The sequence below is a fragment of the Talpa europaea genome (assembly GCF_964194135.1).
Source record: "Talpa europaea genome assembly, chromosome: 5".
NCBI classification, from domain to species: domain Eukaryota; kingdom Metazoa; phylum Chordata; class Mammalia; order Eulipotyphla; family Talpidae; genus Talpa; species Talpa europaea.
Window position 1 is genome coordinate 48,037,384 of NC_140071.1, and position 13,247 is coordinate 48,050,630.

The 13,247-nt window shown below is 40.2% G+C and overlaps 2 protein-coding genes across 2 annotated transcripts in view; both read right to left on the reverse strand.

The window, feature by feature from the left end:
• Positions 1-13,247, reverse strand: part of IQGAP2 (IQ motif containing GTPase activating protein 2) — a gene marked incomplete at its 3' end in the record, with an annotated part of 261,119 nt that overhangs the window by 193,229 nt on the left and 54,643 nt on the right. The window lies entirely within an intron of this gene.
• LOC311171370 (prefoldin subunit 4) lies at positions 5,962-6,366 on the reverse strand (the record flags this gene model as incomplete). The annotated part of the gene is made up of 1 exon (XM_084234140.1): positions 5,962-6,366. The coding sequence occupies one exon, from the start codon at positions 6,364-6,366 to the stop codon at positions 5,962-5,964; it is 405 nt and encodes a 134-aa protein (XP_084090266.1).

Sequence of the window (13,247 nt, forward strand, 5' to 3'; positions counted from 1 at the left end):
GTGAGAGAGAGTAAGCATGGAAGTCAATTGGTCACTAATATCTTGATGACTTGCATTTTTCTCAGATACATGATTGATACATCTAGCATGTACCTACCCTAGCCATTAATCCTAAACTAAATCAGATTTCAAAAATACACATTTTTTCAATGAAAGATTATTGGCAGCCTTCAGAGTAGTTTAGGTGTCCCCAATACACGCTACCATTATAAGCCCTCAATTTTCCCCTCCTTTAAGTGAACCAGTCAGTTGTTTGTCATGGGATCCACATGGGTGAGCAGTATGTGTTGCTCACCAGCATCTGACCAGTTATAAAGTGGCAGAGAGTAGATAAGGCACAAGCAGAGGTGCTAACTGCTCCCCCACTCCAACACCCATTAGTCCTGTTCTTTAGCAACAGTGTTCTAGTTTTCAGATAAGCATGACGCTCCTCAGGATTAAGATGACCTTTTCCAGTCAAAATGCCTGCTAGGCTTTTAGTCACCAGAGGAACACATTATGTGTGACTATGTAATGTCCAATACTATAAAACTATCCCCACCACCCAGTACATTTTAAGTTGTTCTCTTCTTATTTCCTGGCTTATCCCAACAAGTCACAAGAGGAGGAAATTAGCATCTTCACCTGATTTCCCTAGTATGCCATCTTAAATGCAGTGTAAGAACATGAGATTATTTCTGACACTGTAGAAGGAAAAGATGCTACTCCCTACTCTCCAACCTCATCATGTAGAGTGTCTACTCTGAGCCTGAGTGCCTGGCTGGAAGCTGGCGGAGGGTCCGAGTCGTGCATGCATAAGGTGCAGAGGGAGACTGACACATTGCAGCCCACAGTGACTAGCCTCCAGCAGACTGTTACCACACTCTCAATTCAGATTAATGTGCCAGAAAAAAAACCCAAAAAACATCTAGCCACAATTTATGACACTTAAATTTTTTTTAAGATATACTTATTTATACAAGAACTGGAGTACAGGCCAGATGCGCAGGGGGTAAGAGCATTCACCAGAGACAGAGCAGGGAACAGAACAGGCAGACTGACGAAATACACTGCTGAGGGGAGCAGTGGGAGAGACAGGAGAGGTCTGCTCGCCATGTGGGATTCCCCATGGCCGGTGGGGATCGAACCGGCACTGCAGAGTCTGCAGACAGCTTCACAGCGCTGTGCTAAATTGCCTGCGCCACCAGGGAGGCCCAATACTTAAAATTTAAACTTGCTTCTATATTGGTACTAACTGCCCCCCTCTTTAAACTGACAATCCTAAATCCCAAAGAACACACATGTGTGTACACACACACACACCCCAATCACAGTGAATAAAAGCAGCACTCTTCTTTTCAGGTTAGAAATGTGTTTGGATTGGGGCAACTACTCAGTTATGAAAAATGTTGGTGCTTTTTATTAAAAATTAAACATTTCACATTTAAAATAGTTTCCAGGTTAAATGATCAGTAACCTGACAGGCAAGAAAACATACTTAGGATGGGTATGAGAAGGTAACATCATCAATAGAAGGGAATATGTCACTCCTCACTTATAATTGAGCTTATAATGGTGGCTACAGTGACAAAACAGTAAATTATTTTGGAGGAATCCTAAGTTTAGTCATCTTTTATATGATATTCAAATCTATAAAAAGCTTCTTTTAATGAGTGGGTCACTATTGAGGGTACATACATTCTACTAAGGGATGACTATTTAAAAAAAAAAAATCACTTCTCAGCTGCCAAGACCAAGAATACATCAGAATTCTGGATAATTGGCACAATATTCATTTAGGAAACTTTCCACCTAGTCAACTGATGAGTACTCAGCAATATTTAGCAAGACAAACAGAAGCATTTAATATGCTGACAACTGTGCCACAGGCTGAAATTGATAAAATTTATGTTTCTGGGGCAAATGTGAGTTTATTTCAACATAAAGCTGTATATTAACATAAGCCTGAAATATAACTAACATTATTAGCTAATCTTCCACATGCAGAATCATACCGCAGAGGGAGGGAGAATTTTAAATCTCTCTTTTGTAGACCCAAGCAGAATCTAAACAGACTATTCCTGTATTGAATGAATATGTTGTAATCAAATTAGATTTTCTAATTTAAAAAATGCTATAAAAAATCCCATACGATATTCAAACTATAAACCTTTTGTAAATTTAGTCCTTGGCAACTCTTTCCATGAAGATTCAGCCAAGTATTTTTATACCAAAGCTAATTCTTCCTCCACATTTTAAATGAAATCTACTTTTTAAGCATATTGGTCTTTGCATTAAGCATGCATTCTCAATTTCTCAGCAAGTCATCACAACGATGCTCACAAATTTGGTGTTGGCTGAATTTTTAAGGGGATAAAAAGGCAAATGAAAGCATTAAGGGATCCACCAGAGTAGTTCTGACATCCAACTCCAGGCAGCTCTCCTTTGACCACATAGACGTTCCACTCTGGTGGGGGCTCGCACCACCCAGAGAAGTGACTTCTATAAAACCACAAACACCAGTACCCCACTTAGTGCTATGCCAGTACAAATATTAGGTGGCTTTCTCTAAAAGTAAGGGAAACTGTAACATGTGTTTACTCTCCATTACTATTAAAATGTAGTAAGGGAAAAATTCTCTCCTCATCATAGCACAGTGACTCAGAACCTACCACTAAATGTAAAAGCATTTCAAAACTACTACAGGTATTTTGCTGTACACACATGTGTGCTATTTAATAAATCTTTACTTATCAGGAGGGCTTAAAAGATTACACATAAAGATACTTACACAGAAAGTATGGTCATTTGGCAACTGGGTTCTGAAAATTACCTTAACTCTGTGCCCATCTAAGTACCCTACTTTAGAGTGCTAAAGAGAAATGGGAAAATGAAAACAAATTTTAAAAATTAAAAGCGGTTTAAAAGCCTGATGCATTTGGTCACTTCTTCACAGGAGGGCAAAGAAAATTCCCTCCATATTTGGATACCTACAAACAAGAGGAATACCTGAGAAAGAAGGAATAAGGACACAGAGCTCAGAGTTGGAAAGGAGGGCATCAGGCAGATGGATAGAGTTCTGTTGGCACTATAGACACCTCTCTACACCTCTGGGCTTCCAGAGTCACCTGTCACAATTTTCCCTGCCTACATCTGGAATGGCAACTGAACCAGATCATTCCTATAAAGTTTACTTCACTGGGGGAAGCAACTTCCATAAGTTTTTGTAATACATGGAATTACATGCTGTATTTTGGGTCCTTTGAAGTCCTCATTCTTTTTTTGGGGGGGGTTTAACTTAAATTCAGGTTTTGAAGCAAGACCCATCCAACAAAACATCTGGAGCCCAAGCTGGACATCATTTATTACCATACCTTTGACAGGAACCTATTGGAAACCAGATGTCCCATGAGCAAGAGGAAAAGTAACTAAATGAGACAGTCTCTGCCCTCAAAGAACTTGTGCTTCTGATAGCCAGAAGTCAGACGGACTTCTCCCAATCCAACTGCAGTTCCTAGGAAATTTAATAGTTCCAACATGTAATTCCAGAGATTTCTCAGGAGGATAAGCTCTCAGGATTGGATCTTTGCTCAGCCTGTAGATTCTCCTGGTGGTCCCTGAGGGACTAAGGAGAGATCTATTTGTAGGCCTTTCCCTAAACTCTCAACTCTGCTTGGCTAGCATGAGGTGAAGGTGGAGGAGAGGTACTGGGATGAGCATAAGGGGACATATTTTAAGAGTGCAGCTTGAGAATCACAGTGGACACCTATGCTCAACCTACAAGGTAGAGGGAGTGAGAGGGGACCCAACATGAACTTGATTTCAGGAAAGGTGCTGTCCTGCTCCAGTGCGCCAGGTGTCAGGAGAAAACCTGCAGCCTTTGTGCACTTGACTTGAAGCCTAATTTACCTATAGCCCAAGTTACCTGTAAGGGCCATGGAGTACCACCCAAACCTACACAAGGTGGCAGGTCAAAGGTTCCAAACTTTTAAGTCATCAAGGAAAGGATGTGCTTTCTGGCAAGAATGGTATTTTAAAGGTGGATTTACTATGCCAACACTGGTCAAGGTATTTCCTTGAAGGAGGCTTTTGTTGAAGAAAGGTATAATTAACCAATGAGTATATTTCTAGGTGTAAAAAAGCAACTGCCTACTCTCCTTATGGTATAAAAGAGGGATCTGTATTTAGTGTTGAAATACTGTTGACAGAAGAAAGATTCCACATCTAGGTTATTCAGAAGTCCTCATTCTTCCTGCAGAATACACCTCTATTTATGTTAGGAAATAGAGAGGCACACAGCATCAATAAAAAGCAGCTGAAAGCACACATTCTTAGACTCTAATTAAGTTGGGATGCCTGATTCACAGCTGTTCCCACTACTGAAAATGTTTTTGTAATAAACAACAGCAGTAAGAGGTATTTTGTTCCGTGTTTCAACACTTTATAATTTACACTGCTCTCAGCCTGCTTTTCCCAGTGTCACACTATGATGTAGGTGTAAGAGGCATTCCCAGACCCAGTTCACAAATAAGGAGGCTGATAAGTGAAGACTGTGCTTTGCTCAAGGTCATTCAGACATGGACAGTTAGCACCAGGGAAAGGAAATCAAGTATGGGTCATGCATTGTTGGAGAAAAACAAAACCAGCACGGCACCTCCACACCTAGCTTTAGTCACAGGCAGATCATAACATCATGCCTCCTCGTTTTGGTCTGATGATCAAGACACTTTATTATTTTCTATTGTTCCTGCAGCAGCACATGATGAATCTTCCAGTGAATAAAGTCTAGAAAATGGCTGCCTGGTTGGAAATAGAGCAAACCTCCTGGCCTTTGTAATAGTAGAGACTTTGTTTCTGTCCCAGGCTACAAGCCTTACTATCAGGCCGATGTCCTCCTGCAGTACTTCCATACCACCCTCCTCTCTCCTGCCACCAACACCCTGGTAAAATTAACCATTGTGGACAGGTCCTAATTCCACTGAGTCTAAAAATACATGGCAAATTTTGTCACACTTTGTCATTGAGTCCTTTATTAAAAGAAAAAGGACAAAGGCAACATGGATGTGCTATGAAAAGAGAGGCCTGCTGAACAGTAGGTGACTTACTGATCACAGCCCATTTGGTTACTTAATTTCATGCACAAAAGAGTGACTACAGAGGCAGAGCATAACTGGCTGGCATCACACCCTCCCTCTGTGACCTCTCTGCTCACCTGAGGAAAGGGGAGGCAAGTGTATGTAGAGTAGAAGACAGAAGAAAAAAGAACACATCCCACCCCACTTAGTATTCCTACTGGTAACTCAGTGAGCTCCTCATTTTTACTCTACATGGGCATGTGGGGAGGAAATTTAGGGAGAAGAAAGTCAAGTTTACCTCATTGGTAAATTCTCCATGTCTACATTTTAAAGCTTTAATTTGTTGCCAATATACACAAAACAACAGCCTCTTTACTCTTCTCATCGTCGTCTGGCATAGTTGAGGCTCCTTCAGGGCTCCAGTGCATGAAATCATGGAGAGTATAGGGCCTGGCCTGAGACTCCCTGCAGGAGTCTCTAAAGCACAAGGCTACTGAACACTTGAAAAGTGGCTCATCTGAATTGAGATGTGCTGGGGCAAGAAAGGACAGTAAAGAATTCATTTAATAGTTTTACACATTCATTATATACTGCGATGGTATTTTTGGATACACTGAGTTAAATCACTGTTTATTTTTTATTTTATTTTTTTTTTGCTGAACCGATTTTAATAACATGACATAAAGCCCCTGCCCTTGAGTAACTGTGACGCAAAATGCACAAGGAACACTGTCTTTTAAAAAATACAAAATAAATAAGCAGGATGTCAAAATAGGCAAGTTTCCATTAAATAAAATGAGTTTTTTAAAAAGAAAGTATACTTTCCATATCATTTGAAGAAGGGAAATTATCATTTTAAACAATATTCAAGTTTATTAAACAAATTTAAAAAGTATTAAAAAAATGTTTAACTTTCATCAGCTTCAAGGTTTATGTTGCTCCCAAATTTTGCATATAACTGAACTTTCAAATCTGCTAACACCCGCTGAATTGATTCCACTCTGGATTCTAAGGCGTCAATTTCTTCTTGCAAATTTTTCTTTGCTTCTTCTAACATGTCTTGTGTTTCTTCTTGAGAATGACTAATGAACACATCACCGATTTGATAAGGTATCATTAGGCAGTCGTCATCCGCAAGCATGATGTCCTCACAGGCATCTTCTAAATTCTGTAGTTGTTTCTTTTTTACGTCTATTTCTTCCTTTAGCTCTGTGATTCTACTTGTGTTCCGGGCAAATTTGTTTATCTTTTGCTGGTCTTCAAAAGTAACATTGACATCTTCTGCAGCCGCCTTCTTCATGGTGGCCGCCATCTTGGGACTGCACCAGGGCGCGGGCGGGGGGCGCGGCGGCGCCTGGTCCCCGCGGCCCGCGCGAGCCACGCCGGCCCAGGACGCCCGCGCAGCGCCGCCCGAGCCCCGCCCGAGCGCCCCGCCTTCCCTCCGCGGCGCTCGGGGGCCGGGGCCAATCACTGTTTATTTTTTAACAATATTTGCTTCCTCCCATCCTCTCAGGTGTAGTCCCATAGAGTTTCCTTTACAAATCCTGCTTCTATTTTTTTTTTTTTAATGTGGTTACTGGATACCATGTCACTGTCATACTCCTTGAGTCACACTACTTCTGCTCTGTTCTCTGTCCCTATCTGCATCCAGCCAGGGAGGCACATCAGAAGCAAGAAAGTAACCTTCCATCTACCCCTTATCTTACCTGTCAGTTTCCCAAAACCAAGGCTACACCACTGGTCTACACCACAAAAATGAATTTCAGTCTGGCTGACTCCCTGGGCTTTGAGCACCCCCACTTATCATTTAAGTTTGCAAATCTTTAATTCACCCTGGAATCTGTCTTCTTGTTATATTTTAGACCTACAAAAAGACTATTTAAATCTATTTGTGCAGAATGCACGGTCAGGGGTGGGGCTGCACAGGGGTTCTTTAAAAATTCCTCTCCCAGTTAGCCCACACCGGGCCCCTTCTGAACAAGTAGTCTGAGCCCACAGGGAGAGCGAGCACCCACAGCCGGGGCAAACCAGGCGCGCAGAAGAGTGTGCCTGAGACCAGAAGCGCAGGGAGTGTGTCCCACATCACCATTTTAGAACAGGGACATTTCTTCAGTAAAGACTACCTGCAGAAGGCTTCCTCAGGAGCCAGAGGTGAGCGGGGGAAGTTCGCCCATGCCAGACCCCCTCTGGCCTGCAGTCCAAGCCCAGAGGGGAGCAGGAACCCACCGCCGGGGCAGACCAGGCGCACAGGGGAGTGTGTCCCCACATCGGCATTTTAGAACAGGGACCTTTCTCCAGTAAAGGCTGCTTGAAACTGACAGATGACTCCTGGAAGAACCAGAGGGGAACAGAGAAGCCCACCCAAGATGCCGGCAAGTCCCAACAACACAGTGTCCCAACGCATACGGCAAATTAGAAAACAGACAGTAGGGAGGAGAAGAACCACACGCAACCTAGCAACTCTCCAGAGAAAAAGCACACCACAAAAAGAAAGCCAGCCCCAAGATTGCAACGACAATAACTTGGAAGAATTTCTGAGCCTTCCAGAAAGAGAATTTAAAATTGCCGTGATTAAAAAACTGACAGAAGTCATAAAGGAAAACAATGATAAGGGAAAAATAATCAACGATCAGAAGAATGCAATTGAGTCCCTAGAGAGGGAAAACAATGGTCAAAAGAAAGAAATTGAGTCCCTAAAGAGGGAAGTAAAAGAAATGCAGGAGATCAAAGAATTAATGGAAGAACTAAAGAATTCTGGGAAAAGCAATGAAAGCAGAATAGATGAAATGGAAGAACGAATAAGTAATCTTGAAGACACAGAAATAAAAAGAACCAAAACAGAAAAGGAAAGAGAAGTACGAAGGAAAAAGAACGAAGAAAGACTTCGGGAACTATCTGACTCCATGAGGAAAGGAAATATAAGAGTTATAGGAATACCAGAAGGAGAGGAGAGAGATGTAGGAACAGAGAAAATATTCAAAGAGATAATTGAAGAGAACTTCCCAAATGTGAAGAAGGAGCTGAAAATTGATATACAAGAAGCAAGAAGAACACCAAACTTCCACGACGAAAGGAAAAATACAGCAAGACACATAATAGTAAAGCTCCCAAGAATCCAGGACAAGGAAAAAATAATGAAGCTGGCAAGAGGGAAGAAACAGATAACATTCAAAGGAAAACCAATCAGGCTGACATCAGACTTCTCCGAAGAAACACTACGGGCAAGGAGAGAGTGGAGGGACATAGTCAACAGACTCCAAGAAAACAGATGCCAACCAAGAATACTCTATCCCGCAAAGCTCTCCTTCCTCTTTGAAGAAAGAATATGGACCTTCCCAGACAAACAGAAACTCCGGAATTTCATTGCAACTAAACCCCCACTCCAAAAAATACTACAAGGAGTCCTAAAGCCAGAACCTCAGAGCGACGAATAACAATGAAAGAAGGCCAAAAAAAAAAAAAAAGTTATTAAAAGAATAAATAAATAAAATCAAAGGAAAGACAAACACAATGGCAAATACAGATGTTAACATATCAATATTAACTCTAAATGTAAATGGACTAAACTCTTCAATAAAAAGACACAGAGTTGCAGCCTGGATTAAGAAACAAAACCCAACCTTTTGCTGTCTCCAGGAAACACATTTAGCTACAAAAGATAAAAATAGGCTCAAAGTTAAAGGATGGAAAACAATCCTACAAGCAAATGGACCAAAAAAGAAAGCAGGAACAGCTATACTTATATCAGATAAAACAGATTTCAAACTCAAAAAGATAAAAAGAGACCCCAATGGTCACTACATTATGATCAAGGGGACAATACTTCAAGAAGAAATAACACTCATTAACATATACTCACCAAACGAAGGAGCACCAAAATATATCAGACAACTGTTGTCCTCTCTGAAAACAGACATCAGAGAAAACACATACGTAGTGGGAGACTTCAACACACCACTATCAACAATGGATAGATCAACAAGACAAAAAATAAGTAAAGAAACCAAAGCTCTAAATAAAGACCTAGAGCAATTGGGCTTAACAGACATCTATAGAACACTAAACCCCAAAAAAATGGAGTACACATTTTTCTCAAGCGCACATGGATCATTCTCCAGGATCGATCACATACTGGGGCACAAGACAAACATCAACAGATACACCAAGATTGAAATCATATCAACCATCTTTTCTGACCATGAAGGCATCAAACTAGAAATAAACCATAAAAAGAAGGCAAGGAACTTTCCTACCTCATGGAGATTAAAAACCACACTACTGGAAGACCAGTGGACTAATGAGGAGATCAAAGAAGAAATTAAAAAATTTTTTGAATTGAACGACAAGGAGGACACCAATATCCTAAATGTATGGGATGCAGCAAAAGCAGTAATAAGAGGAAAATATATAGCAATAGAAGCTCACATCAAGAAACAAGAAAGAACGCAAAGAAACAACCTAATCTCGAAGCTCAAAGATCTAGAAAAAGAACAACAAAAAAACCCCAAAACCAGTAGAAGAAAAGAAATAATAAAAACCAAAGCAGAAATAAATGAAATTGAAACTAAAAAAACAATCCAAAAGATCAATGAAACCAAGAGCTGGTTCTTTGAAAAAATCAATAAAATAGACAAACCCCTAGCCAGGCTCACAAAGGAAAAAAGGGAGAAAGCACAAATAAACAGGATCATCAATGAAAGAGGAGAAATCACAACGGACACAGCAGAAATCAAAAGAATAATCAGTAACTACTATGAACAGTTATATGGAAACAAGTTTAACAATCTAGAGGAGATGGACAAATTCCTACAACTCTACAATCACCCAAAGCTAGATAAAGAAGAAATAGAACACCTAAACAGACCAATTACAATTAGCGAAATTGAAATGGTAATCAAAAACCTCCCCAAAAACAAAAGCCCAGGACCTGATGGATTTACAAATGAATTCTACCAAACATTCAGAGACGAATTAGTGCCTATCCTTCACAAACTCTTCCAAAAAATTGTGAAGGAAGGGACAATACCAAACACGTTCTATGAAGCCAACATTACACTAATACCAAAACCGAACAAGGACAACACAAAAAAGGAAAACTACAGGCCAATCTCCCTAATGAACACTGATGCAAAAATCCTCAATAAAATTTTAGCTATCAGAATCCAACAATGTATCCATAAGATAATTCACCACGACCAAGTTGGATTCATTCCAGGGGCACAAGGATGGTTTAACATCCGAAAATCAATCAACGTTATCCAACACATCAACAAAAAGAAATATAAAAACCATATGATAATATCAATAGATGCTGAGAAAGCTTTCGACAAAGTGCAACACCCATTCATGATAAAAGCCCTTGAAATTCTTGGGATACAAGGAACATACCTCAACATCATAAAGGCCATCTATGACAAGCCAACAGCCAGTATCATTCTCAATGGTGAAAAGCTGAAAGCAATTCCATTAAGATCTGGAACAAGACAAGGATGTCCACTCTCACCATTGCTTTTCAATATAATACTGGAAGTCCTAGCCAGGGCAATAAGACAAGAGAAAGACATCCAAGGAATCCAAATAGGAAAAGAAGAAGTCAAACTATCACTATTTGCAGACGATATGATATTATACATAGAGAACCCCAAAAACTCCACAGAAAAGCTAATTCAACTCATCAATCAGTTCAGTAAAGTGGCAGGATACAAAATCAACACGCAAAAGTCAGTAGCCTTCCTATACACAAACAATAAATCTGAAGAAGAAGAAATCAAAAAGACCATCCCTTTTGTTATTGAAACAAAAAAAATCAAATATTTGGGAATAAATCTAACAAAAGAGGTAAAGGACCTATACAAAGAAAACTATAAAACACTGTTAAAAGAAATAGAAGAAGACACAAAGAAATGGAGAGACATCCCCTGCTCATGGATTGGAAGAATAAACATTATTAAAATGGCCATCCTTCCAAAAGCAATATACAGATTCAATGCTATTCCAATCAAAATTTCAATGTCCTTCTTCAAAGAAATAGAACAATTATTGATGAAATTCATATGGAATCACAAAAAACCCCGAATAGCCAAAGCTCTCCTGAAAAAAAAAGAAGGGAATGGAGGCATCAGACTCCCAGACTTCAAACTATACTACAAAGCCATAATCATCAAAACCGCATGGTATTGGAACAAGAACAGACATACAGACCAATGGAATCGAATAGAAAATCCAGAAATAAACCCACAGGTTTATGGTCAACTAATCTTTGACAAAGGAGCAAAGACTATGCATTGGAGCAAAGAAAGTTTGTTCAATAAATGGTGCTGGGAAAACTGGGTCGCTACATGCAAAAGAATGAAGCTTGACCACCACCTCACACCATACACAAAAATCAACTCAAAATGGATTAAAGAACTAGACATAAGACCTGAAACCATAAAATATATAGAAGGAAATATAGGCGAAACACTACGTGATTTGCACATCAAAGACATCTTTACAGACTCATCACCCAAAGCAGTGATAGTGAAGGCAAAGATAAACAGCTGGGACTATATCAAATTAAAGAGCTTTTCCACAGCAAAAGAGACAATAACAAAAACAAAGAGAAACCCCACCAACTGGGAGAACATTTTTGCACCCAACACTAATGATAAAGGACTGATCACAAAAATCTGCAAAGAGCTGATGAGTCTCAACAACAACAAAGAAAATAATCCAGTCAAAAAATGGGCAGAAGAGCTTAAAAGAAACTTCTCTGAAGAGGAAATGCAAATGGCCAACAGACATATGAAAAAATGTTCAACATCACTTGTCATCAGGGAAATGCAAATCAAAACTACCATGAGATACCATCTTACACCAGTGAGAATGGCACATATTAAAAAAACTAGCAACAACAAATGTTGGCGAGGGTGTGGAGAAAAAGGAACTCTTCTGCACTGTTGGTGGGAGTGCAAACTGGTCCAACCACTGTGGAAAGCTGTGTGGAGATTTCTGGACCTACTAAACATAGAGCTTCCATATGACCCAGCAATTCCACTCCTAGGTATTTACCCAAAGGACACAGAAACATCAATTCCAAAGAACACCTGCACCCCTATGTTTATAGCAGCACTGTTTACAATAGCTAAGCTTTGGAAACAACCCAAATGCCCAAAAATAGATGACTGGATCAAGAAGATGTGGTACATATATACCATGGAATATTACTCAGCATTCAAAAAAGATAAACACATGCAATTTGCTGCAACATGGATGGCGCTGGAAGGGATCATGCTCAGCGAAATAAGCCAAAAAGAAAAAGAAAAATACCGGATGGTCTCACTCATAGCAGGAATCTAGAAAACTTAAATAAGGGACCAGGAAAATGAATAACTATAAGAAAGTGAAAATCAAAATCAACAAAAAACTATGAACCAGAGACACTTTTAGGGGTGCGGGGGCGGGAGGGGAGGGATTGGGGTCAGAATGGGGGGCTGCAATTGTATGGGGAATATAACAATAAAATTTATAAAAAAAAATAAAATAAAAAAAAAAAATTCCTCTCCCACAATGCCATAAATGTAGCAGCCATTAAACTTCGCCACTGAAATGGAAAGGTGACAACCAAAACTGAGAGGCATGGCACATGCCCCCACCCGAATTATCTGTGGGTAACAGTGTATATCTGGAATGTGTGTGCTCTGTTTCAGGACCAACATTCTCCACAATAAAACACCCAACAAAATCAGCTGGCCTATGTTCCCCAAAGGGACCCAAGCAACTTGAAAGTGAAAATCATCAACTATCAGCAAGAGTCATTCAATGGAAAGGATCAGTGTCCCTCACAAGGTTGCTTTAGGGCACAACAGATAAGAAACCTATGGCAGGAGTTCTGAGATGACTGTAACATGCACTCAGGCAAACCAAGCTAGCCTCCACACAGTGGCGGGCCCTGTGTGAGGCATCGGGGATACTGACAACGAGGAGGTTCTTTCTCAAGGAGCTGATGGCCAGGCTTTCCATTCAACCCAGGCTGATGCACTATTACCTTCTCTACAGCAGCTGCTCTTAAGCAGGAAAAGTTACCATAAATTTTAACAAGAGCAATGGAAACAGGACAAGGACCTAAGGTGGGATTAATTAACCAACTGCAGGAAATCTTCAAAAGAGTAAGTCAAATGTGAGCCACTGGCCAGGCTATGGTGTCCTTCAATC